Source organism: Trachurus japonicus, chromosome 9 (genome assembly GCF_045865225.1).
Source record: "Trachurus japonicus isolate A0001 chromosome 9, Traja_1.0".
Taxonomy (NCBI): domain Eukaryota; kingdom Metazoa; phylum Chordata; class Actinopteri; order Carangiformes; family Carangidae; genus Trachurus; species Trachurus japonicus.
The window spans coordinates 10,813,845-10,841,447 of NC_140915.1; the positions used below are offsets into that span (position 1 = coordinate 10,813,845).

Consider the following 27,603-nt stretch of genomic DNA (forward strand, 5'->3'; position numbering starts at 1 on the left):
CCCTCACCCTCTTTTTCTTTTTAGTCTTTCTTCTGCAAATTTTTGTGAACTTAACTCGCCAGGAAATCAGCTGTCAATCAAAACCGTCTGGGAAAAGGATTGTAATGTCTTTTTTCCTTGTTTGACGGAGTTGGCAGTCAAGTGCTCGGTTTCAATCAGAAACACTTTCTCCAAGCAATTACCCATTTATGGCGAACGTTTGCACAGTTCAGTGGAAAAAGACATAAAGGGAGCTCTTAAAAAATAATAAAATAATAAAAGCACACTCACTCGCACTGAAATTTATTCAGGAAGCCCCAGAATATAACACACTGAGGCAGCAGTAGAAGCTGCAGTATCTCTTTTTTTATAAAATTGGTCTATTTGGATCAAATTAAGACTGGGACGCGACTGGTTGGTGGCCATCAGTTTAAAAACATCCCCATTACAGTCAATGAGACTGTTGCAAACTGTCTACAGTAATCCTGAGAGTTTATCTGGGACACAAGATTATATGCAGACCATATTACTTCCTGTGTGTCTGAGGATTTATGGTCTGCAGGACACCAAATGCAAAATCATTCTGTGAAAACGGTCCTCCTAAGAAAAGAAAAAAAAAAAAAGTTCAGTGAATTAGAAAGAAGAGTATTTTTTGTCATAGAAGGATGATGTCCACTTCCTGTCTCTTTAAACCAGGACCATGGTTGTTGTCTAATCTTTAACAAGTAGATATTGCTATAGCCACGATGACAGAGGTCCTGTGTTGTTTCAACTCAAGCTCTGGCCAAGTAATAGAGATGAGTTGTGGTGTCAGATAAGAAAAGGCCAAAAATAGGAGCATCATAAAATAACATTTGCAGTATATGTCATATTGGAAGGCAGACAAACCTTTTAACCTATTATGTCATTTAAACAGGGGACTTGTTGAGACTGTGATAGCATGAAACAGATTTGACATTTATTTCTAAAAAGAGAAAAAAAATGAACATTTTCCAACAGTTTTTGTAGTTTGTGCAAAAATCCTGCAGCGAGCCATCTGCAGATAATCAACAGTGTGCATATGAGTAATCTGTCAGAAGATATTATCAGGCAGGGTTATCGCTGCTCATCAATGCCTCGGTCCGGCCCAGGCCACCAGATGTCAGGCAGGTTGTAATATTAAGCAGCGTGCTTTAACAATGAATGGCAGAACACCTGCAACAAAGGCAACTACAAAGAGGCTTCCCCCTGACAGCATTTCCTCTCTTTTCAGCCTCCTACATGACCCCGGCACCATCTTGGAAAAAGATCTCAGCACCGTTGCTCTGGACCAGACGCCGGTCCCATGAGAGCGCTCAAAAAGCAGGCCCTCGCAAAAAAAAAAAAAAAAAAAAAAAATTGAGCACTGGCAGGCAGAAATTGAGGGTGGAGTAATGGAGGAGGGCACGGTGCACCTGCCCGTAAATCTTTGCCGAAAGTTTTCCTTTCATGAGAAGCTTGAAGAGAGAAATAACAAACACTGGTCAGAGGGCCAGGGGATAAATTTGAGAGAGAAAGAAGCAGCCAGCTGGCCACGAATGATGTTTAGGAAATCATTTACTGAGACGACACAACAGCTGGGTCCAAACCGGACACCTCGGAGATCCAAAAGTCCATCATGCAGACACTGAATGCCTGGTTTTTTTTTGTGTGTGCCAGAAGTCTGTGTGAATGTGGATTGCTTTATGTAACGTAATACTCAATAACTTTTGTGGATGACTAATGATACTCAAGAATGTGATAACGATCAATGGAAAGAACTGCAGGGATACCCATTATCAGCTGCTACTAGTGATGAAACCCCAATTAATTAGCCTAGGGACTGAAAAGGAGAAAAAAGCTTGTCACAACGGCATTTAAAATGGGAAAAATCCAGATTTAGCCAGTGGATTTATTTTTACAGGAAACATTTTGACTGAAAAAGTTCAGGTTTATGATTGCATTTAATTATTTTATTTATCAATATCACCTGTACTGTACATTTAAATCTAAATGTCTGCTGTGGAAGATGGACTATGGTAAACCTCTTAGCAAAAATGGATGGCTGTAGTCCAAAATGGCGAAACCTAGCTTATTAGCACTTTACTGTTGCATTAACTTTAATTTATCCTCTTTTATTAGAGTATAAACTGCACCACATTAGTAGAATATGTCATGATATAACCACCTTTTAAACTAAATGGCTTTGTTTGCCAATGTAGTGCTAACTGTGAATGAGCATGCTACGATCAAAGAGCCACTTTCCATCCTCTGTTACTCTAATTAGTTAAAGTAATATACATTCTCAGCTGGTACAGAAAAGACTTGAGACTCTAAAATTAAACAGATGTTAAAGTTTGGTTGTAAATGAAATTAGGGTTGATGTCAAAACCCAAGGCTAGGTGACATTGTAACAGTTAGCAGATGATGGTTAGCAGGGGTCCTGGGAATAAAATACCAGAGAGGAATAAATGAAAAGAAGAAAAAGAAAAAGAAATCTCCCTCTTTAAGCCAAAATCAACCATTTGTTTTCAATATTTACTATATATATATTAAAATCCATGTAAATGTAAACTGCGACACACCAACCATGGCCTCTCTGTTATTATTTCCCCTCTTCACTGTTTAAACAGCGACTAAATCATCTGACTCAGAAATAAATGCACCGCAGTGTAAGCATTGGTTATTCAAATGGGATTCTCAGATAACACAGAGAAAACAAACAGCTGTGGCTCATGTAAAACTAATTATAACACACCCTATGTTTGCTCACACCTGTGTTGTGGACAACAACACAGTGTGTAGCCTATTTATGTGTACGGTGTACCTGAATGCCTCACACCCAAATAGCCTACCGCTCATTAATTTTGTTCCAATGTGAAGTCCCAGCTTGAATAAGATAAAAAATGTACATTAATGCATTAGATGTAGTAGCCTATTACATGGAAGATATGCAACAGTTTTTCATATGAAATATTTTCTGGCGATGTTAAATACTTTAGCTATATTATAAGTCCTCTGCGGCTCCTGTCCTTGCAATTTTTTATTGGATATATAGCAAGATACCATACCATTTTCCAACAGGTCCACCATTTTATTTTTCTGATTGTAGATACATGTCGGCCTTGTAGGCTTCCTCTGAATTGTGTACAGCTCTTTTCCCAGCACTGTTTTTGTCAAGTAAACGATAAAATGTTAGACAAAAAATAAATAATATAAACTGTTTCATCGAACAGTCTGTCAAATATCGAAAAGAATCTCAATTGTCGATCAAAAGTTTCACTGTATGGTCACACAACGCCCCAAAAAACATGTGTTCATGTCACCATGAGATTAAATTGCTCCATAAATGAACTAATAATTATTTTGCATTCATAATGATTGATGTACAGTATTATGACAGTCAGTATCGTTTACATAGGAACTCTCACTGAGATCAAAATCTGTTTTGCAAGATTGAAATGAGAACAATTGTGTACAGTACACACCAGATAAGCAGGAGAGCCAGTCACACAAAGACCACACACATACACATATATACACACATAGGTATTGAAAAATACAGCAAGTTGACATTTATTCAGATGTAGGATGCATAATAACAAAATAAAGTCTTCCTTAAATTACTTTTTATTGCTACAACAATCGTTGCAGTTAGTTTTAGCTCTGCTTTGATGGATTGGTGTTCATAAAGTTAAATAATTCCTACAGTAATATCATCATTACATTTTTTAGGCATCTTGATTCATATTCAAGTATTTATGGGGAAAATAAAGTAAAAGTTGGATTCAATGGACCTCCTTTGCATCTGTAAATGGTGTGCTCCATTGTTCAGCCCAGCTATTTATTTAGGAACCTGTACACTCTGAATAAAATGTCATGCCATGATTCACCTCAGCCTCTTCACAGAGGGTTTCAAGGTGAATGGAAGCCACAACCACTAGTCCTTTCACTGCCAAATGACTGCGGCCGAGCCCTTTCCTGGCTCGGTGAATCTGAAGAGGGGGTTGGTTTGAACCGCAAAGTTCATAATGTTTGTTTATTTGGGTAAAATTTACATTCAGGAACCCTGAGCACATCCTCACGTAAGAAAAGGGCAGAATTGTTGAAGAGGGGAAGTTAAGATCAAAGTTTAAATTGGCGGCTTTGTTTATTGATCTGTGAGGTATTCAAATGACCGAGCGACCGTCAGGATGGAGCTTTGAATGTCTTCACAAGGTCATCAAAGTGTCATCACGAATATATAGACACCCAGCATGCTGAAAACTATGCATTTTGTGTTTTACTGTCCATTTTATCATGAATAAGCTCTGCCTTATAATGACCACGGAAAATTCTGATATGTTTTTTATGTCTGATGATCGTAGAGTAACAGTGAAAAAGTGTTTTATTTAGCTCAATATGTGTTGAACGCTCACCAACAGCACATGGATTACTGTTCTTTATTACTTATGGTGTGTCTTTTTTTATTTTTATTTTAACGCATTGATTTTTAAACTTGGTACTATAGGCTACATCATTCGTCCAAAATATTTGTTACATCACTCAAGTCTTTAAACAGAAATCTGAACATGATGTCATTTTAATTGCATAAAAGTATCTTAAAATAACGACCAACCTGCTGCTCACTACAAGTTTAAGATTATTTCATTACTCAACATTATTCAACATGTTTCTTGTCTTCCCTTTACTCTACCAGTCCTACACTACAACATCCAGTGCAGTTTGGGTAAAAGATTGAATTCCATGATTTACTAAATAGTATAAAAGCGATAGTTCTAGCAGACACTGTGGGGAAATGACCAATGTTTACATATTTCCTGGAACAGATTCTATGTTATCTTAATTTATTGAGATAAGATACACTTGATGCAAATGCAGACAAATTATGAGATGTATTAAAAACAGGGTAGAAAAAACAATGTCTCTATCGAGTTTAAAACAAACAAATGTCCAGTAAAAACAGCTTTATCTTTTCATAGTGAAAACAAAACAAAGCTTCTGATATCAGAACGATGCAAATGGAGCTTGACTGAACCTGTGTGTTATTTGCATGACTTGCCTTTGAAACTCCACAATGCTATGATCAGGCTTACTTTATGTCAGTGTATGTAAATGTGGGCTAGCGCTCAATCACTCTGGACTTGACATGTTTGTTTAGGGCTCAGGTGGCCGCGCCAGCAGCTTCTGTTGCGTTTCAGCACCGAGCTGCAGGAGAAGACAGGCAGCTCACTGAGGCTCCGTCTGCTGGACGCTGACGCCATCTTGTGATCACTTCAAAGACTGCACAGCTGGGAACACACAACCTCTGGATCTCTGTCTTGCTCTAAGTAGCTTTATAAACATATATTAGGTGTTGTATTACATGTAAGGAATCGGTTTGCAAGTGAGAATTGCACATATGATGAATATCCTTGGAATAATCTAAAAACAGAATCATAATTGATTTGATGATTTGGTTTAGGGCCTTCACATTAATTGTGTAGCTATCTGAATTTGGTCAAATTGAGATATTTTTTGGTTGTCATATAATCATGAATCAAACTTCATGATGCAGGTTGAAAACATTTCTCTTTTCATGTGCTTATGGCTGCGCTCTTTTTAAGAACTTTAAACTTTATCTATTTTCTTTTCCTCCACATTTAGTTGCCTTCGCTGTGTTTAATGTTTACTAAAGATTAATTGCTGTGCTTACTGGGATCTTGTCTTTATGATGAAAAAAATTGAGTTACTGTACCTAATATATCCCATTAAAAGTTAAAGTCCTATATTCACACTTAGGCTATAGAAGTGATAAGGTTATAGGCTAGGTGTTAGATTCATATTGAGCATGCTGCATGCATAACCATCAGGGTTAGGAATCACTGATATTGTCCCTCTGTAGCAGAATAACAAGCCCACACATAAAGCCAGATTCATAGGCAGACTTGTAAAGAACTATTTCCAGACACAACAAGGAAAGGGGTCAGTCTGGGGTCACACGAAGAGACAGAAAACACTAAAGTCACAGAGGAACTGTGGCAGGTTCTGCAAGATGCTGGAACAATCATCTGTGTGCAGATGTGGACAGGACAACTTGTACAGTTTTGAATGTAAGAAGAGTTGTCACACATAACACTTTTTTTTCCTTCCTGTGTAGGCTACCTACTACATTTTGTACGCAGTTAGGCTACAATAGGATAGGCTATTAATGCATTCATTTATTGCCAGTGCCTTGAACTTTTGTACAGTCCTATCTCAGTTTCACACATTCCAGCTGTGCAGTAGGAATGGGCTCTTTGCACAGCTCCACTACTTCCTGAACTTAATACTGCTCCTTTATTTCCTGTCTTACATTATTGGACAAACTAATTAATCCAGGTGTGTCTGAGTAGTCACAATGGTCAGACTTCAAACTTCAAACTTTATTTATTTGTATAGCACCTTTCATACATATAAAAATGCAACACAAAGTGCTTTACAGTGTGCAAAAGACACACCTGGATTAATCAAGTTGTCCAATAATGTAAGACAGGAAATAAAGGAGCAGCATTAAGTTCAGGAAGTAGTAGAGCTGTGCATAGAGCCCATTTGACCAGCTATGATGTTTAGCTCAGAGGTAAAAACAACGAAATAAATAAATTTAAGTCGTTTTACTATAGCCTGCCTACTAGCCTACTTAGAGCAGGAAGAGTTGGTGATGATGAGACGGCTTTCCCTGCTCAAATGGTGCCAATCACCGTATTAAACATTAATAAACATAAGTTATTGTTATTTCTTTAACATCTGTACACATGTGTAGCTGTATTGCTCTGTTTTAGTGCAGTTAGTTGCAGCAGTTCCCACTCAACCACAAAAGTTGCCGCCCCCCTTCTACACGCCCCAACAAGAAGGGGGAAACTTGAAAAAAATGATTGACGTATGACACAGCCAATCACAGCGCAGGCAGGTAGGCGGGACTTCCGGTGACATTGACAAATCAATAATGGCGACAAAAAAAACTTTAGTATGTCAGCAAAACAACACGGAGGAAGGGGGAGTGAACTTATGGACGAAACATTATAACATATCCATCTCATTGTGAGCAGTTTAACAGTTCGGCCGAAAGGTAATTTGACCAACGGCTCCACCATATTATATATTATGATAAATACTGACGTGTTAACTCACTCGCGGTTCCGCTAACGGTCCAAACTTTCTGACAGTTCGGTTCAGTCCGTTAACCAAGCGAGCTAGTTGCTAAGCTACCTAGCCGTTAGCTGTTAGCCGTCAGTGAACCCGACGATCTAACGTTACGCCTTAAAAAAACGTCCTTATTGTTAAATCAGTGAAACTTTACGCTTCTAAACGTGACGTTCAAGTCGAGCGCTGTCACTACAGATGTAGCCGAGGTCATGACAGCAGCTTGACTTTCACCTAAAGTTTCATCTTTTTTTGGTTGCATATGCGTGATGATGATGGCCACCACCACCACCACCAGGTTTTTTTTGGGGGGGGAAGCCATGATGATCCAGACAGACAGACAGATATAGACAGAGCTGAACTGTAACGTTACTGTACATGAACTGACACTCAATAATAACGTTATAATAACGGGAAACGCTGTCAAACCGATAGCATCTGAATCGCAGCAGTAACTAACGAAACAATTTGTTGTAGTTGCTGCAAGAAATGCTAATACTGTATTTTAACCAGTAGGCAGAGCAATGACAGTTGTCATAAATTAACATACAGTAGGCATGTGCAGTATATTGTGGGAGTTGTGCACTACTTGTGTCATGTAGTTATGTGTTTTTATTACGTGTAGCATGCGTTCTTTATTATGTGTAGCACTTTATATATGTTTTTATGTCTTAAAGCACCTTCAAATGATAATAAAAATCTATCTATCTATCTATCTATCTATCTATCTATCTATCTATCTATCTATCTATCTATCTATCTATCGTGCTAGCTAGATGATTGATTGCAACCATAAAAAAAACAAACATTTGCATTGTGTGTTGTTCGTCTATTTTTATCCTTTCAGTTCAGTTCAGTTCAGTGCAGGAGCTGTTTCCGTTCTGAGGTTTTGTCACCATGAAATAAAAGATTGACAGAGGAGTGAAGTTTAGTTTGACCTAGAAATGTGGTCAGTCAGATTGATGCTGCAGTGCCAGTGCATGTTGTTGATGTTTGTTTACATCGAGGTTGCAGCTCTGTACAGTACAGAATGACCATTCCATGCCTATGTAATTTAGATAATTGAACTAGCGGTATAAGGAGAAATGCTCTCAAAAGAGACATTTGTTTTAGTGCTATAAGATACTGCTTTAGCCATAAACCAATAGTCATCAATAATTACTATGCTGTGAGACCTAGATTAGACAGTGTCATGCAAAAGTTTGGGCGCCCCTGGTCAAAATTTCTGTTAATGTGAACAATCATAAGCAATGGAAGATGAAATGATCTCCAAAAGGCATAACGTTACAGATGGTAGTACATTCCCTTTACATTTTAAACAATACAATTTAAAGTTTTCTTTTTTTACATTTTCAAAATGACAGAAAAGTAAAAAAGGCCCACAGCAAAAGTTTGTCCACCCTGCATAGTTAGTAGCTAGTAGCCCCCCCTTTGGAAACTATCACAGTGTGTAAATAGTAAACATCTTGTCTGAGAGCTCAAGTCTCCTGGGTTTCCCATTCTTTTGCAGGCTGCTGCTTTGTTTCCCTTTTTCACTATAGAAAACAAAAATAATTCACTGAACTGAAACTGAAAATAGTGTTTCATGTTTAACTTTTTGCCTTTTGGAGATTATTCATCTTCCACTTGCCGAACAGAAATTTTGACAGGGAGGTGCCGAAACTTTTGCATGCTACTGTATACGCTTGCAAGTTGCAACTGTAAAAAACATTTGCATTGTGTGCTGTTCGTCAAATTGGATCAGATGGTCGTGTCAGTTCAGTTCAGTTCAGTTCATTGCAGCTGCAGTTTTGGTTCTGAGGTTTCTCACCGTTAAGTCAAAGATTGATATGACAGAGAAGTGAAGTTGAGTTTGACATAGAAACGTGGTCAGTCAGATTGATGCTGCGGTGGATGTTTGTTTACACTGAGGTTGCAGCTCTGTACAGTACAGCAGTTTGTCTGTGCACATGTAATTTAGGCACTAAAAGCAAATTGAAATTGCTTTTTGAAATCAAAACCATAAATGTATTTTTATTTATCTGTGAATTTGATGCAAATTGCAGAAAAAAAGATAAAGAATCAACTCCAAGTTTGCTGTGATCCCTCTGATACACCTGCACTCAGGTTCTCAGGTCGTTGCAGCATCTTGGTTCATCTGCTGCAGTTTCAGTCTCAGTGTCTCGTCATGTGATCGGCTGCAGACCGACTGCATGATGTAGAGATCAGGACTCAGTGGGACGTAGACCACCTGATGCTGGACTGCTTGTTCTTTCCTGTCTCTGCTGATAGTTGTTTATGACTCTGGCTGTGTGTGTGTGTGTGTATGTGTGTGTGTGTGTGTGTGGAGCTTGTTGACCTGCTGCAGAATGAATTTAGAGCCGAAGAAGAATGCGTCCCTGATTGTACAGTGTGATAGATAATCATCTAGATATATTAAGAGTCTGAAATCTTTTGCATAATGATGGTTTACAATAACGTTATGCAGCAAATGCACGTTACTATATATGGCAAACATCCACAAGGCCATAAGGAGACCGCCTAATTTACTTGTGCTTGAAATGTTAGTATAAAAAAATACAATATTTGGTTGTTAAAATAGGTTTTTCACAAATTCCTCTCAGAGCAGATGTCCAGATCACATTCTGTTTTGTTTTAAACATAATTTAACATCTGTCATGTATGAAATGCTGCTCAAAAAGAAACAAGAAAAACAAAAGACAAGAAGAATTCATTACATTGCATGAAAATCATGTTCTTTCTTTGTTTTTTTCTTTCTATCTTGAAGCTGTCTGGTGTCCCTCCAGCAGTTCAGTCGATGTCCACCCCCTCAGACACATCAGGTGGTATGTCCCATCCTGGCCCTTCTCCGGGGGCTGGTCTGTCCCCGGGGCCCATCCTGGGTCCCAGCCCCGGACCGGACCCCTCCCCAGGCTCCGTTCACAGTATGATGGGACCGAGTCCTGGACCGGGGACGCCCAACGCGCCCCACGGCCTGCAGGGCCAGAGCGACTACTCTCAGGACGGCATGTATCCTATGCACAAGGTTAGCGCTAAAATATATATTTAAAAAATGTTTAAAACATAAAATATCTTTACAGTTATATACGTAGAAACTGCCTCTGTGCTGTGTGCTTTTATCCTCATTATTATTATCTTATTTATTTCAAGATACATTTTGTATTTTTTATGTTTCATTGTTATGACAAAATCATTTTTTCACTGTTGTTATTTAAACACTCCAATGTGGATATGAAAGATAAAATGTGCAGAATCTATAAGTGTCAGTATATGTCTGCCCTTTTACTGTTATTTTGACATTGTTTTGGCTTAATATGAATATAAACATACGTTTTGCTCTAGGCAATGTTTGATTGACAGATAGTATATAGGTATCGACCCCACTGTTGTGTTAAAATTGACCATTTGGGAGATAAATGTGTTGCAGAGCGCATCCAGAAAGTTTTCAGACCCCTTCACACTTTTATGAAGTTGTAACCTTTTATTAAAACAAAACACATTTTTCATTCATATCAGAAAAGGGGTCTGAATACTTTCTGAATGCACTAATTGAGTTTAATTTTTTAACAATTTTCTGTATTTTTTTCAGCCCATGGAGGGGATGAATGACAAGACAATGGCAGACGCAATGCACTTTGGCCACATGAAAGGTGTGGGGATGAGATCTCTGCACAGCGGGATGGGGCCTCCACAGAGCCCCATGGACCAGCACAGCCAAGGTAGAGAAACCATTTTGAACCAGACTAATTTTTTTTTAGGACGAACACAGTGGCCCCTAACTCCAAATTTCAGGAGCACAGGCGTAAATCGACTTGCAAGGCAAATATTCACAATTCCTTTCCATTCATGATCCACACACACACATTGTCCTGCAACCTGTAATGAGAGATTCCAGTTTTTTGAGTAGCCCTTTCCATGTTTCACCAGTGTAAAATAAAAAGAAGGTAAGTTTACTGGTTGCACATGCGCAAGTAGATGAAAAATGTACTTGCACAGTCTCAAATTTTAGGGGCAGTGGTGTTGCTTTTAAATCTGCATGAAGGAAACTTTTTGGCTCAATGGCATCTGTTTTTTTTTCTTTCATTTTTTGTTGTGTTGATGATCATGTGACTCTTATGACAAACGTTGTTGTGAATTTTATTCAAAATGAAAACTCCTCCTCTTCTCCTTCTGTAGGATACCTGTCTCCACATCCTTCCCCCATGGGAGTCCTTGAACACGCTTCTAGCCCCATGTCAGGAGGCGGAGGAGGCGGCGGACCCACACCGCCCCACATGCCTCCCACACAGTCCGGCCCGATGATGCCCATGGATCCGCAGGGAGGCATGTCCAACATGTCCAACATGTCCAACATGTCCAACATGTCCAACATGGCTCAGCAGGGCCGCGGACCCTCTGCCTTCAGCCCGGTGCAGCTGCAGCAGCTCAGAGCTCAGATCCTCGCCTACAAGATCCTGGGCCGGGGGCAGCCGCTGCCCGAAAACCTCCAGCTGGCTGTTCAGGGCAAGAGGAGCCTACCCACAATGCAACAGCAGCAGCAGCAGCAGCAGCAACAACAACAGCAACAGCAGCAACAACAGCAACAACAGCAGCAGCAACAGCAGCAACAACAACAGCAACAGCACCCAGCACCTAGTGCAAGTCCTTACAGCAGACCTCCAGGTAGACACACACACACACACACACACACACACACACACACACACACTGCTAAACCTGAGAAATGTCGTATAGTTATAGTTTTATAGGTCACTTCAAAAACCAGAGACAGTTTTCAGATCATTTGTTTTGTCTGACCAACAGTTCAAAACCTAAATATGTTCATCTGACTGTGATATGAAACAAACAAACAAAATAAATTAACATTTAATTCTTCATCAGTCGATCGAAGAATAAAACAACTTTCTCAGTTGAGAGTAAAAACGCTTTCGTCGAATCTCATCTCTAACGAACTTTTTCTGTTCAGGTCGTGTTAAAGTAATCTTGCTTTAGGGACTGAAGATGCTGTCATAGTTTAATAATAATGAATAACAATCCAAACTCTTATCTTTATTGAAAGCTATGGCGATGGCACCTTTAGGCGGACCCCAGTCGAGCCCCTGCCCGACCCCGACCATGCAAGGCCACAATCAGAGCACAGGACCCAAACCGTGGCCTGATGGTAAGTCTGGTGACACAACAACGATGTGTTTGAGCTGTAGCTGGTTTGAAACCAGTGACACTGAGACAGGAGCTGCCTCTGTCGGGGGCTGGTGGGGCGGAGCCAGCGAGACCGGTCCACGCTTTGTGACGAACATTTTTATGCCTCTGTGTCAACAACAGTCGTCAGAGCTGGACACTCTGCAACAGTTTTGTAACATTATAATCATAAGGTTTTATTTGTAACAAATTTGATTTTTGATTATGTTCATGAAAAACAACATCCTGGTCCTGGTCTGCAGTGTAAACGCGCCTACAGTGAAATAAGTTCTCAGGAGGATGAGACATCCAAGTCGACATGTCTGAAAAACCTCGTCTTCTTTGCTCTCTCCAGCTCGCCACAGTTTTTATTTTATTTTTATTGATCGCATTAAAAATGTAGTCTCGGACTTCCAAGCTTGTGAAGCAAGTTTCGGTTTTTTGAATATATTTATTTTTCCAAACATTAGACCTCATGCCAGAGAGTCATAGCTGCTGTTAATATTGAAGTATTGATCCAATTAAAACAGAGCTGATTCACTGAAAACCGCCTCCACACAGTCAGAGCTTCACAGTTCAGCAGCAGCAGCAGCAGCAGACGGAGACTTCTCCCAGGTCTCTTTTTGTTAAATCTCCTTTACCTGGACACACTGATCAGCCATTTATGATGATTCATAATTAATAATTTGTGTTTATATGTAAATTAGTGGGCGACCGATGTGGTCAACTTCTGTTCAGACGCTTAAAGGAGAACTTTCTTACGTCATAAACATAATTTAAGCACGATTTAAATGTCTTTAACAACTTCTGCCACATTGATGTACAGTAAACACAGGATAATGTTGCGCTAAAGTTTTCAACAAAGTTCAGAGAAAGTCAGAAGTATTAGTCGATAAATTGATATATAAATGAATACAAAACCCCCAAAACAAAGAAAACAAATCTATATTCCCACTGAGGTCAAATTAAAACGGAATAAATCCATAATAATGACAATAATAGACATATAGTCAGAACAGCAACAGGTGGAAAAGCCCTGGAGGAGAAGCAGAGTGTGGGAGGAGGAGGAGAGGGCAGAGCTGCCTTCACAAGTTTATGTCTGAAATAACTTGTTCTTGTATTGTGATCTTCTTCTATATAAACTCATCATCAATCACCTCTTTTGATCTTTGTCGTTGTCCAGCTCAGGGCGGTGACAATCAAGCCAACGCTCAGAAGCACCTTACCCCCGTCTCCAGCGGACGGCCGTCCCCGGCGCCGCCTCAGGCCCCCGCCGTGCCCACGGGGCCCATGGCCGGCGGCTCGGTGGCCCCCCAGCCCCCCGGCCAGCAGCAGGTGTCCCCCATGCTCCAGATGCAGCAGAAGCAGAACCGTGTCACGCCCATCCAGAAGCCCCAGGGCCTGGACCCGGTGGGCATCCTGCAGGAGAGGGAGTACAGGTGTGTGCAGACCAAGGGGGCAGTTGTGGGTCTGAGAAGTGAAGCTCACTTCCGCGTTCAAAAAACTGCAATCCCCTCGGATTCCTCTGGGGGCTGGTGTCAGAAGGGAGCATTCTCCATAGACCCCCATGTTAAAATCGCCGACTTTACATCCTCAGTAAACATGTTAAAAGCCTGGTGTCAGAACGTTTTTTCGTCTCAATCGATAGTTTCTACCCCCGCACACACTCTGAGGGGGGTGAATTTTTTTTTAACTCTACAGTTTTACTGTTATTAGGTTAAGACTCTGGCCAATCAGGGCGCAGAAACGTTGAGTGACAGGCCTGAGCAGCTCCGTGGACAGCTGCTTCGAGGCCAGTGGGCGGGTTCTCGGCCGGCCAATCCAACATGGCGCTGTCCAGGCCGCCATATTTGACTAACTAAGCTAAGCTAAACTAAGCTAAGCTAAACTAAACTAAACTAAGCTAAGCTAAACTAAACTAAACTAAATTAAGCTAAGCTAAACTAAGCTAAACTAAACTAAGCTAAACTACGCTAAGCTAAACTAAACTAAAATAAGCTAAACTAAACTAAGCTAAACTAAAATAAGCTAAACTACACTAAACTAAACTAAAATAAGCTAAACTAAGCTAAACTAAACTAAAATAAGCTGAGCTAAACTAAACTAAACTAAGCTCTGGGTCTGTTCACAGTTGTTAATTGTCTGTGCTGGCATGAGAGCAAACTAACAGTGTATTTTCGCATCTCAGAATAATACACCTGTTTAAGTGTACCCTATATGGGTCAGTAAGAAATAAAAAAAACCCATTTTAGATACATAAAAATTAAAAGGTAAAAAAAAAAGTTTTAAAATAATGCATCAGATTAGTTAAAATGTAAATTTTGTACTCATGTTTAATTCAAAAGTACTGTAAGACTGAATGCCCTGAAAATGTCAAATGGTGTAACCACAAAAGAATGATAAATATTTAGTATAAGTATTTTATCCACCTACACTGGATTTAACTGTACTTATAAATCATTAACTTTATTCTGAAATAATTACATTGAAATAGATTTTGTTGCTTTATGTCTATATTTGAATTTGAGTGCATTTTGGCAACACTGAGCAGGACATGTCCTGAAACCACCACTTTTCTTCTAAATAATGTGACAAATTATGTAAAATTTGTTGAGAAACATAAACATAATGTTTCATTGCAAAAATGAATCACATTTATTCTACATTTGAGTCCAGATTTATTTTCGTGTATAGTCAGATTTTTATGAAAAAATGCCGGTTACATCACTTGACATTGAGTTGCATCAGTCACTGGGACTAACTAACTCCTATGAATATCCTATGAAAAGGTTAATTTTTAGTTATGAAGCACTACAAATTAGTTGCAGCCCGTTTATAATATTTTTTTTTGACTGATTTAACATCCTTGTGGTGTTGTTCAGGTTGCAGGCTCGGATTGCGCATCGTATCCAGGAGCTGGAGAGTCTGCCCGGCTCGCTGCCTCCTGACCTCAGGACTAAAGCCACGGTGGAGCTCAAGGCGCTGCGACTGCTCAACTTCCAGCGCCAGGTACTGTACGCCACAGCCGCCGTGTTCCCTGTTTCTGTTTCTGTTTCTGTTGTTGTTCCTACTCCCACGAGTGCAGCAAGGTGAAGTTTCTGCCTGAAGATATTGAAACAGTCGAATTGCTGCAATTTAAGTTGAATAACAAACATTTAATTAATGAATAAATTAATGCAGATAGAACAAAAACTCCTTTTGTTTTTGCTTCACCGCCCTCTACGGATTTAATATTCGTTATAATATTATTTTCTGATGAAATTCAGCAGCAACCTGCGCCAAGTTTTCCACACCAAAAAACTTCAACTCATATATTTTTTAAAAAGATGTTCAAGGCCATGCGAAAAAAGTTTTCTGTTCATGTTATTCTCGGATCAATTTACTGTTGGCATGCAGAGTTTTTTGACAGGTCTGTCAGTGTGTCTGGAAATGTGAACTCGATGCGTTCGTCTCTCCAGCTGAGGCAGGACGTGGTGGCGTGCATGAGGCGGGACACGACGCTGGAGACGGCGCTCAACTCCAAGGCGTACAGACGCAGCAAGCGGCAGACGCTGAGGGAGGCGCGCATGACGGAGAAGCTGGAGAAGCAGCAGAAGCTCGAGCAGGAGAAGAAACGCAGACAGAAACATCAGGTGAGCCGCCATCAGAGAAATAAAATGTTGACAGGTCCAAAGTATATCAGCGATTCCTCAGCAACTGTTCAGCCTAGATGTACAGTCTTGGTGAAAGGTTACAAACTTTGTCTGCTTACTTTTGCGAAGCTGGAAGGACGTGTTTACATCGTAGGGAGGTAAGACTGGTCTTACGTGACAGAGGAGAACGTCCTCAAGTGTTTTGATGTTTTCTAGCTCCTTTTATTATCACAATCACTCATTTTCGAGGCGCTATAGTAAATTATTTACTATATATAAACACACGTTTTTAAATTAGCTTTTAATATATAATCTTTGTGTGTTTTATACTGTTTTCTGTGTTTTATACTGTCTCTGCTGTTTTTAACTGAATTACAATTTGAATTGCTCTATTTTATGATTTTTAAAAAGTGTAAAGTGTCTTTGAGCATTTGTAAAAGCGCTTATAAATAAATAGATTAAATTATTATTATATCATCTCAAAAATGAGTAATAATAATAATACACAAAATGTTTTTAATTCTTGAAATCAGACTAAGGGTGTTAACTTTTCACACCTGAAAGTCCGAACCAAGGTCCGTGTTTTATTACATTATAATACATTTGGTCCTGTTGGTTTTGGTTTCACACTGCAAATGGAATAACGGATTTCACAAGACAAACCTACTGGATGCGAGTTTGTTTTGGTTACGCTCCGTTGTTAGGCCGTTGTTAGGTCGGCATCTGACATCAGTGTTACTTCCTGTTTACTGTTGCTCTCCCGTTCTCTCATAACCTCTCTCTTTAATCCTCTCAGAAAACAAGTAAAAACTCTCATTATTTGTATGTGTTTTCTCGTGTTGGGTCTTGATGAAGTCGTCCGACCAGATTTAAATTAGGCAGCTAATCTCCTCATCTCCCCATGTACTGTCATATAGAACGTCTCTGATTTTGTTTTGTTTACGCTGCTAGGCTACCATCATTTTATTTTGCTGAGTCAGCTGGTTAGTGTGATGTAACTTCCTGTACTGTAAATCGAGAGCAGAAGAAAAAAAAAAAAACTTCCTGTCATTGATACGAAGTTCCGAACCATACAAAAAGTTGTTTTCAAATTCACACTGTAAAAGGTACGAACCTTTAAATCTGGAATTTAGGTTCAGATCAAATTGAAAAGTCTGGACCAAAACGAGATGGGTGTGAAAATGTCCTAAACCTTTGGTGGAAATTCAATCATAGCTGTTTTTGTAGTAGAATCAGAAAAAGAAAATTGTTGTTTCTTGTATCTTGTTGTTGCGAAGTTATTGGCTTGAGAGTAAGAGTTAAACAGACAGACTGACTGACAAAAAAAAAAAATGTTCTGGTCGATTAATCTCATCTCGTCATCTTGTTTTTCAGGAATATCTCAACAGCATCCTTCAACATGCTAAAGACTTCAAAGAGTATCACCGCTCGGTCACTGGGAAGATGCAGAAACTCACCAGATCCGTGGCCAACTGGCACACCAACACGGAGCGGGAGCAGAAGAAGGAGTCGGAGAGGATCGAGAAGGAGAGGATGAGGAGACTCATGGTGAGAACCTGCAAGTCAGATGAAATGTTATCACCTCTAGTTTTTGTTTTTAATTGAGTTGAAGTACCAGATTTAAAGGGACATTGTGTAACTTCTCCTGTTATCCATTCACAAAAATCGATTATTTCGTTCAAAAGTCTGTTTTTCATTAATCAGTAATCCCCCCCCATCAACAAACTGAAGTGTTCCTTTCAGCTCTGAATGAGCCGTTCATATCATTCATATCTCCATGGAGCGGGTAAGCTCGGTGCTGCTGCCATGTGGCGTCGCCATGTTTTTACGTTCAGTGGCAGCGTGACGGTAGGAAACCACGGAAACTCAGCGGCGACACCGGAGCTGTTGGCTCAGGTCGAGGTGGCGTCTGTGAAAAGTCACCGCGGTAACGCAGTGAGGAGGAATGGAGCGTTACACTGATGCTGCATTCACCTGCAGTCGGGCAGACGGCCGTCGTCGGTAACAAACCAGATGTCATTTTAGTCACAGAAGTCGAGAGAAAGCCGGTAAAACGTGGGTCAGGTAAACAATACAACATCGCCATGACAACATATTGTCACGTGTATTGTTTTGCCTCGTGCTGACGGACCACTTGTTTACATAGAGGCTTGTTTATGCCGTTACGTGCAGCGGCTGTCGTCCGTCTGACGTCTGCCCAATTTCACGTGAATGCAGCATGAAAAATACGATTGAGTTGCTTCCGATATACAACCGCAACGCTAGATGGGAGTAATTCCTACACAATGTACCTTTTAAAGATTACTTAAATATTCAGAAGTGATTCAGTTTTTTATGCCTCCACACAGGTCGTCCATCAGTCCGTCCCACTATCTCTCTCTTTTTTATATTTGGCACAAACGTTCACCAGGAACGAGGTCTCAATTAAATCTTTAATGAAGTTGGTCCCGTTCCTCCATTAACCCCCTGTCACCTTCCTCTCCTCTCTGTCTTTCTCTCTCTCTCTCTCTCTCTCTCTCTCTCTCTCTCTCTCTCTCTCTCCCTCCTCTCTCTCCCCTCAGGCTGAAGATGAGGAAGGCTACAGAAAACTCATCGATCAGAAGAAAGACAAGCGTCTGGCCTACCTGCTGCAGCAGACGGACGAGTACGTGGCCAACCTCACCACCCTGGTGTACGAACACAAAGCTGCCCAGGCGGCCAAGGAGAAGAAGAGGAGGAAGAAGAAAAAGAAGGTGGGAAGAAGTGGTGACGGTGGAGTCTTCTCTTTTAAATCAACATATATGAAACAGAAGATGGAAATATACCTGTTTGAAGACAATAAATTGTGCAGCCTCTTAGACATTTGAGCTCCATGTACAGTCATGGTCAAAAATATCTGCACCCCTGCACTTATTTTTTTTAGAGAACGCTCCAATTTCTCCCCGAAAATTGTTTCTACTACAAATATTTGGGTTTTCAGAAGTGTATTTAGTTGGTTTGCAATGGAACAACTCCAAAAAACTGAGGGATAAAAACTAAAATCTGACATTTTACACACACAAATCCAAAAATGAACTGGTCAAAATGTTTATCGCCGGTGCCTGTTGATTAAAATGAAGCAGCATCACTGGTTGAAATCCAATAATTTCTCTCAGTTTTGAAAAGGATGCTAATCATTTTCTCCAGTTCATTTTAGGAGTTCTGTGTGTTTTGTCAAACCAAAGAAACATTTATAGTCACAGTGATTTTCTGGGAGAAATGGGGACATTATCTGAAAAACAGTCCATGTGGGGTTTTGTTGAAAAGCTTTTATCGCTCTCGATGTGTTTTATCTGATGCCACGTGCGCTCGTCAGTCGTCACACCCTGAGTCAGAGCGGCAGAGCTAATCAGCTGTCGTCTCATCTCCACCTGCTGTTCCACTACACTCAGTCTGACATCCATGATGACACCGACACCGGCATCGTCAGCCTCTTTGAAAGGCAACGCACCGTGTCACCTCATTTCGATTCAGGGGGAAAAACAGGATAGAACAGGATGGGAGAGGAAAACCTGAGTGATGACAGTGAGATGACACATTAATCCACTTCATGCCTCTTATTAAACAAATAATGCATCACAACAAAGAGCAGCAGGATAAGAAACACGTCTGTTGATCTCCTCTGGTTGTAAATCACAGCACGGTGCTGCACACAATAAGCATATCAGAGTGTGTTTGTGTGTTACATGCATTTAAATATGCGATTTGGCCGTTATAGAACCATTATTCACTCTTCACTACTGTTTTGAACATCACCTGTAGAATAACAACATGTTCACTGTGTCAGCTTAATGTGTTCTTGTGTGTTTGATGTGTAGAAGGTGGACGGAGACGGTGAAGGCACCAGCGCCATCGGACCTGATGGAGAGGTGAGCCACGCTGCTTTATGCACATTGTTGTAGTTTCCTTTTTGTTTATTCCATCACTCTGCTCATTTATTGTTGTATATACCTGTTACTGTTTTTCCTCAAATAGCGACCGGGGTCTTTATTTACCTCAACGGCCCAGGGAGCCAGGCCTCTTATTGGACGCATGCTTTTATTAGAGCAAGGCCTTTATTTCTGATTTCCTTTGTTTTTATATTTGAATTTGAATTTATTTATTCAGGATAGCTCCTTGAGATGGATCATCTCATTTTCGAGGGGGTCCTTCCACAAAATGATACAAATGATACAAAGTCAGGGGGAAAAAAAGAAATACATTGAAACACATTACAGGACTTATACATTCACACAGACACAGACACAGACACAGACACAGACACAGACACAGACACAGACACAGACACAGACAAGGCTCTTCTAATCCCAGCTAATCCACAGACAGCCAAATCTCAATTTAGTAATCAATTTAGTGATATCCATGCTTACAAATGGGAAGAAAGAGAGTCACAAACATTTCAGTTTATACGATAAATATATAAGATGCAACAAAGATATGAACGAGAAAATGAATGAGAAATAAGAATAACACAAGAACAAAAAAAAAACCAGAAACAAGAACAGGGAGTTTGCAATATATACACATATTTGCTCATGTTTTAACATGAAGCTCCTTATTTTCAGTTTTCCTTCCATTTGCTCTGTTAATTTTTACACATTAGAGACCGTATGCATCAACAAGCTCATTGTTCAGTAGCCCTTAATTGAGGACACACAGTATATAGGTGGCAGAGATACCAGAGTTATCATTAACATGCAGGAAGAGCAGTGTGTCAAAGGAAAAAGTAAAAAAAAAAAAAAACTAAAATCCTCTGGTTTGGTGTTTCAAGTTCCACATTTCTGCCTTAAATCCACAGCTGGATCTCAGATGTAAATCTGCTCAGTGTGGATGTTTCTCTTGTAATTCTGATATTCATAACTCTGCTGCTTCCTCTGATACCTGCGTTGTGCGACGTGCTTTGAAAAACCAAACCTGCGTTCTACCTCCTCCTTCCAAACGTGCTCTGACAGAAATTATCGAGAAAAACAAGAGGTGAACAACAACAGTAATCATCCTCTCAGAGAGGAGCCGGATGCTGAGTGATCCTCGAGCTGAAGCAAATCAAACATCTTGTAAATAACGCCATAAAACCAAACAGAGAAATCCTCAGCGCTTGTTCTCATTGGCAGCTTTTAATTGCCTGTCGGAAAAGAGATTCACCCAGAAGGGCAATTATGGAGGAAACAATATCCCATATGGTTGTTAATCTTTTAAAGAGGCCTTTGGAAGTTCTGCAAGTTGGACTGTAATGAAGGTGGTGGTGATTGGTTTGGAGCTGAGATTTATTATCCCTCCTTTGTTTCCTGGCTCTGTTTAAATATGTGAATCAGTGAAGCAAGGACAAATCTTTAATTCATGTCCATCAGCAGAACAACCCCAGAGGCTCCTCTGTCTGTGTGTGTGTGTGTGGGAATACAGTTCATATACACAACTTATTGAAAGTTTTACAGATAAAGTAATCAGTGTGTTTGTGTTTTTTTCTTTCCCCCGCCTGCAGCCGATGGACGAGAGCAGCCAGATGAGCGAGCTGCCAGTCAAAGTGATCCAGACGGAGACGGGGAAGGTGCTGCAGGGAACCGACGCTCCCAAATCCAGCCAGCTGGAGGCCTGGCTGGAGATGAACCCAGGGTGAGGAGGAGCCGCACGGTGGTGATGTCATCAACCTCTGATGTCTCTGTTTAAGAGGAACTATGCAGGATTTTTTTTAGCTTAACTATGCTACATTTTTACCTTTATTAAACAGCTTTGGAGTAATTTTGTTGGTTTAATAAATGACATGTTACTTGTTCCAGGGAGAATGGAGGCTCTCTGCCTTCCACCTAGCGCCCCGTAACCTGTAATCTCTTGTTTATGACAGATAAATTTAGTCTACACACACATATACACATGGTAACATTGTATATGATATATAACATTATCTACCGCTCTATTTACTGATTTCTCGCCGGCATCTTGAAACCAAAGCCACATGACCAGGAGGAGGGTTAGCAAAGCAGAGGAGAAGAGACCAGACTTACATACAGTAGTTCCTCTTTCAGTGAAAGCTGTGTTTTGTTTTTCTGGAAAGGGTTTACACTTCCCTATCCTCACTGCTTCTGCTACCTAGTTGTGTTTTTCTAGTAAACCAACTGTACGTTGACACTAAAACCGTCGGGTGCGTCTTGACGATCAGGAATCATGAATTTTCTATGACAGCCGACATCTTTTCAGCAGTGAACAGTGTCAAAAAACATTGGCGTCACGGTTTTGGTTGGTAAAAGCGTCAAGAGTAAGTTGAAGTCTGCTGAACTTTATAGAAATGAGCTACGATCGGAGTGAAGGCGTCCTTTAAATGGATGACCAAGCAGGAATATTCAAATATATATTGAATATTCCAAAGCGTCCACAAATTTTCGAACGGCATCAGAGAGGGAGAGCGCAGCAAAAGTGAAATCAGACGCCCCGCCGACGGTTTGGGTGTGAACACACAGTAACGAGTCTGAAAACTAGGGTTAGGGCAACGAATACTCGAAGAATGGTCGAATAGTTCCCGGAGATTATCGAATAGTGCTGTTGCTGAAAATGCCCATCTCTACTGAAAACAAAACACTCCTAAACAACTGATGTAAACCCTTACAAGACATAAACACAAGTTCCAACTGTGGAGATAAGATAAGATGAGACTGTATCGTCAACTAGAATGGAGAAATTTGTCTTGGGCAATAGAGAGATAAAGATAAAGATACAGACAATAAATAGATATTTACCGCCACACACAATAACAAACATAGAGGTGACGGACATTAGACCAGGATGTCTTCTGAAAGGTTTTAAAGTCTTTTATCAAGTCAAATTTCTAATCAAGCACGACTATATACAGTAAATTTAACACAACACAACACACATCTACATGAGTAGACACATACATAAACAATGCTTTGTGTTTTTGAACAAAAAAACAAACAAACCAGTCTCCTCCCTCTCATCCAGAACCTGAATCTGTTGGTTCTGTGTAAGTGAATGAGACTCCTACACACACCAGGATCAACAGCAGCAGTGTGTTTTGTATGCCAGTGTGCAGAGTGGATGATTGCACTCGTGGGAATAAAAGCAGGCAAAGTGCAGCTACTCTAAATTGTTTTAGATTTACACATAATGACTTTTAAAAGTCAGTTTAGTCTCATTAGATGAATGGAAGGACACCACACCTCCACGGCTGGTTGAACCGCTCTGAGTCAGTGCAGCAACTTTTAAATAAAACTAAATGAATGCAAAGAGGAACAAAGGAAGTTCATTTTTGTGAAGATACAGTGATGCAACAAGTTGCTCACTTCGAGAAATATCCTATGATTTTTTTTTTTTCAAGAAACACAAACTGAAGAAATGTAATGAAACAAACTCCCCACAGTGTGCAAACAATACAATTTCCTACATTATTCATTGCTGTGTTTGTTTTAATGATGCAAAGTTGCTGCTGTGTTCAGGAGCAGTGGGACTTTCTCCTTAAAACAATATTCACTCTGCTACAACTGAGGATTTTTATCAGTTTTCCTCCCTAATAATGTAGTTAATCCCCTCCCCTGCCCGTTTTGCTTGTTCTAGGGATCAATTCAAGGTTGAACGTTGTGTTTCTGTGCACGATGCAGAAAAGATCCAGCTGTTTGTAACTGATCTTTGTCTTTCCTCTTTGCTTTTTCCTCCCCCCACCTTTAAAAAAAACCGAACAGCTATGAAGTGGCCCCGCGGTCGGACAGCGAGGAGAGCGGCTCCGAGTTCGAGGAGGAGGTCAGTGACTTTTTATTTCCCGACTCCTCGCATCCTGAAAATGTGATTAAAAAAAAACAAAAAAGATTTTAGTTTATCTCAGTCTGGACAGTCAGAATAAACTACACCTTCACACAAGTGAATCCAGCAGGGGGCTGTAGCTGTACGCACTTCTTCGCTCATGTTTCATACTGTATGATGCTGTAGTTTGATCCCCATCAGGACTTCCTGCAGGATCTCTCTCTGCTGTTATTGCATTAAACAGCAGAGATGGGATCAAGTCCCAAGTCATTTCTATTAGTCACCTTATTATTGCAATCTTACCTGCAGTATCTGGTCTTAATAAAGAGAAAAGAAAAGATCACTGCTCTACAAATGTTGGGAAATTATCGACACCCTGAGATAAAATGTGTTAATCCTCACATATTTCGATGAGATGAATCAGAAAACAGGTGATGAAGGTGCTGGTTCGCTAAAGTTTTCAAGATGTATGTTTAAAGATTTATAATTATCTATAAACAGGGGACGGTATTTGCTTAATAACTTCGAAAAGTACAGCAGAGCAATGAAAATGATACTTTCTGGTAATTAATCTTCACTTTGAGACAAATTTTTATTATTGTATATTTATATCATTATTACCTAACCTACCTGTATCCTGGAAACTGAAGCCAATTAACACTCAGGACTTAATTATCCTGTTCATCAGTGAGATATCAGTACCTGTCAAACAATGATATCATTGGCAGTTTAATCTATCCTTTAAAAAAAACCATGATAATGAATTTAAGATAAATTTACTACTGCTTTTATCATTGAGTGACTCAATTTTTCATTTGTTCTTACTGTATCCACTCAATCGTTAACTCATATTTACTTCATTTATTGTTTGACTGCATTTTAAAACCATATTTATAATTTTAAACTAATATCTAAGTGACTTTATTACTGATTATTGTCTGTCAGTGTCCTCTCACCACACCGCTGTAGTATTCATTTCTTCAGCCTTTCATTTATTTGTTTTTCACTGCGTGAGGAAATGTGGCTTGTTGAGAGCCTGTGAGGTCAAAGGTCAATGCCAAGTGTTTTCTTCCTGTGAGTCACACGCTCTCCAACTTTGCCATCTTTTTTGAAGGAGGAGGACGAGGGGGCCAAGGCAGAGATGGAGGAGATGAAGATCATCGACGCCAACGGAGTCGAAGTGACTGTGAAGGCTGCCAAGCACATCATCGAGTATTTTATTCGTTCCTTTTTATTTGACTAGTAGCAATTACATCAGCAGGAGAAGTTGTTGTTGTTGTGTCCTTTTATGGACTATTTCTTTAAATTGATCTCGTTGTTGTCATCTTGAAACATACAAACGCAGAGCCTCATGTGGCGCTGAAGGAGTTCAAAATTCAAGGTGCTCAGATTTAGAGAAGAAAAGTACAACGAAATAAACAAATAAATAAGTGAATGCAGCTTTAAAGGGATAGTTCACTCAAAATTGAAATTTCGCTCCGTGCAGCACTGCATGTCCATATAACGGTTGCAAACGGAGCTCACTTTTCTTCATCCAAAAAGACACACCAAGAAACATCCAAATACCTCCATGCTGCTCGTCTGTAATGTCCCTCTTGTATTGAAGCCCTAACATGAGAAATTGTTCTGAAAAAAATTAAATAAGTCTATATTTTAAGCTTGTTTGTAGCGGAAGCTCCCAGCCTCTCTCTCACACCCAGTTCACGGCTCCGCAAATCACGCGAGATTCCGGCAGAGCAACACTGGGAGCTTCCGCTACAAACAAGCTTAAAACATAGACTTATTTAATTTTTTTCGGAACAGTTTCTCATATTGGGACTTCAATACAAGAGGGACATTACAGACGAGCACTATGGAGGTATTTGGATGTTTTTTGGTGTGTCTTTTTGGACGAAGAAAAGTGAGCTCTGTTTGCTACCGTCATATGGACATGCAGTGCTGTGCCGAGCCCCCCTGTAACTCAGAGAAGGCACGGAGGACCCTGAAACTTCTCCCAACCCCTAGTCGACATGAGGGTGAGTAGATAATTCAATTTTGAGTGAACTATCCCTTTAATAGTGTTTGTAGACTCGTCTTGAGGCGACTCTTCAGTGAGGGGATCAGGTTTTCCTCAGGCTGTGCTCCTGGCCTCAGAGTCAGCGATCATTAAAATCAATCATGGGGAGCACAGCACAAGGTCAGGTCAGAGAGCTCTCTCTCTCTCCGTCCTTTTTCACATACTTATTATTATTTTATTTTTTATTTTTCTCCCCATGAAACACAAACTCAGTTCGGCCAAACAGGATGTGGACGACGAGTACAGCGGTCCCGCCGGAGACACCGAATCCCAGTCGTACTACGGCGTGGCCCACGCTGTCATCGAGAGGGTGGAGAGGCAGTCGACGCTGCTGATCAACGGCATGCTCAAACATTACCAGGTACACACAGCACAGATTCACCTGCTTATCCTTATTTTTTAAAGTTTCTTTTGAAGCTGAACTTTCTTTTCTTTCCGAGAACAGAAGGAAAAACAAACATTTTTGGAGCATTTTCTTAAACCTTGAATAATACTTTATCCTTGAGCTAATCAGCAAGTGTTTTTTAAAACAGGAGCAGCATCTGGCCACATGACAGTAAATAAATTAAAAGAGAGGCAGCTGTAATAGAAAAATAAAACTGAAAATACTCCAGCGTCTTGAGAAACAATGGAACCTGCACATACTGATCAACAACTTTTCTCTTTTATCTCTTTTAAAGCAACACTATGTAGTTTCTCCATCATAAAATAATGTTTCTAAACTCATTCAAGTGGTAGAAAAGCTTTTACAGGATGAATGGTGCCGCTGCTGCAGCCTGAGCGGTTGCAACTGCACTCTGTAACTTTCCTGTGCGGGTTGGATCCCAGTGTAACTGTGGCTGTCTTTACACCAGTGTTAATTTTGACAGCAAATTCTAATTTAGTTTTAGTCTTAGTCTTTTGACTAAAATACAATTTAGTTGTAGTCATATTTTAGTCATCTGAAATATTTTAGTTTTAGTCTAGTTTTAGTCGACGAAATATCTTTAGAATTTTAGTCAGCTAAAATTACAGTGGATTTAGTCGACGAAATGTTTCTCCAGAATATCCAGTCATTGGAATTATCCATCAATCTGTTATGGAATGGTATTAAGGTTTGAGTCTACAATACAGGCACAGAAACAGTTGTAATATGGTACATGCATTTTTTTTTATTCATGTTCTTTTAACTTTCATGTTAGTTTCAATCAAATTGCTTTGGTTTTCTTTGGAACAGTTTAGTCAGTCTCCCATCTACTATTTCCATCATTAGCACAAAGTCCTCATCTGCAGTTGTGAGTGGTAAATGTGTGTGTCCAGTCCATCTGGCCTGCTCCTTGGTCTGTTGTTCTAGAAGAACTGAGGGAAGCTGTAGAGATGAACTGCTGCTGGGTTGCATAGCAGCACTAGCTTTATCTCCACTTGGTCCATGATTATCTGTGTCATCATCAGAGTCTTCTGTATCTGTGAGGGTGAATAAGGGGGGAATCAAGTTGTGATCTTTGTCGCTCAGTCCTCCCAGATCTCTCTGTCACACTATACACACACACACACGCAGGCACACATGCACGCGCTTGCACACGCACACACACGCGCAACGAATCAATCTTCTAATCAATACAATTCAGAGGTGGTTTCCTTTAGCTTCTATTGCATTTCATGTTTAGTCCTATAAACACGGTGGTTTGTCTGATAATATTACTTTAGCGTGTGTGCTTACCGTCGCGTGTTCTGTGTAGATGATGCTTCACGTTGCTGGTGTGTGGATCGATGTGGGTCCCCGCGGTGCTCCGGTTTACAGAGGGTTCTGGGCATTGTCCTTGTTGTCATATGTGAATTTCCGTGGTGTTCACAACT

The 27,603-nt window shown here is 40.2% G+C and overlaps 1 protein-coding gene across 1 annotated transcript in view; it reads left to right on the forward strand.

Moving 5' to 3' along the window:
* Positions 1–6,960: 6,960 nt before the first annotated feature.
* Positions 6,961–27,603, forward strand: part of smarca2 (SWI/SNF related BAF chromatin remodeling complex subunit ATPase 2) — a 74,763-nt gene continuing 54,120 nt past the window's right edge. Inside the window, exons 1-15 of the mRNA XM_085785907.1 lie at positions 6,961–7,063; positions 9,905–10,162; positions 10,727–10,856; positions 11,314–11,799; positions 12,197–12,298; positions 13,499–13,754; positions 15,198–15,324; positions 15,774–15,947; positions 17,322–17,495; positions 18,509–18,679; positions 19,784–19,834; positions 21,445–21,575; positions 23,654–23,711; positions 24,826–24,923; positions 25,981–26,128. Coding sequence (XP_085642033.1) covers positions 9,935–10,162; positions 10,727–10,856; positions 11,314–11,799; positions 12,197–12,298; positions 13,499–13,754; positions 15,198–15,324; positions 15,774–15,947; positions 17,322–17,495; positions 18,509–18,679; positions 19,784–19,834; positions 21,445–21,575; positions 23,654–23,711; positions 24,826–24,923; positions 25,981–26,128 — 2,334 coding nt within the window. The 5' untranslated portion in view covers positions 6,961–7,063; positions 9,905–9,934. The remainder of the gene's footprint in view (positions 7,064–9,904; positions 10,163–10,726; positions 10,857–11,313; positions 11,800–12,196; positions 12,299–13,498; positions 13,755–15,197; positions 15,325–15,773; positions 15,948–17,321; positions 17,496–18,508; positions 18,680–19,783; positions 19,835–21,444; positions 21,576–23,653; positions 23,712–24,825; positions 24,924–25,980; positions 26,129–27,603) is intronic.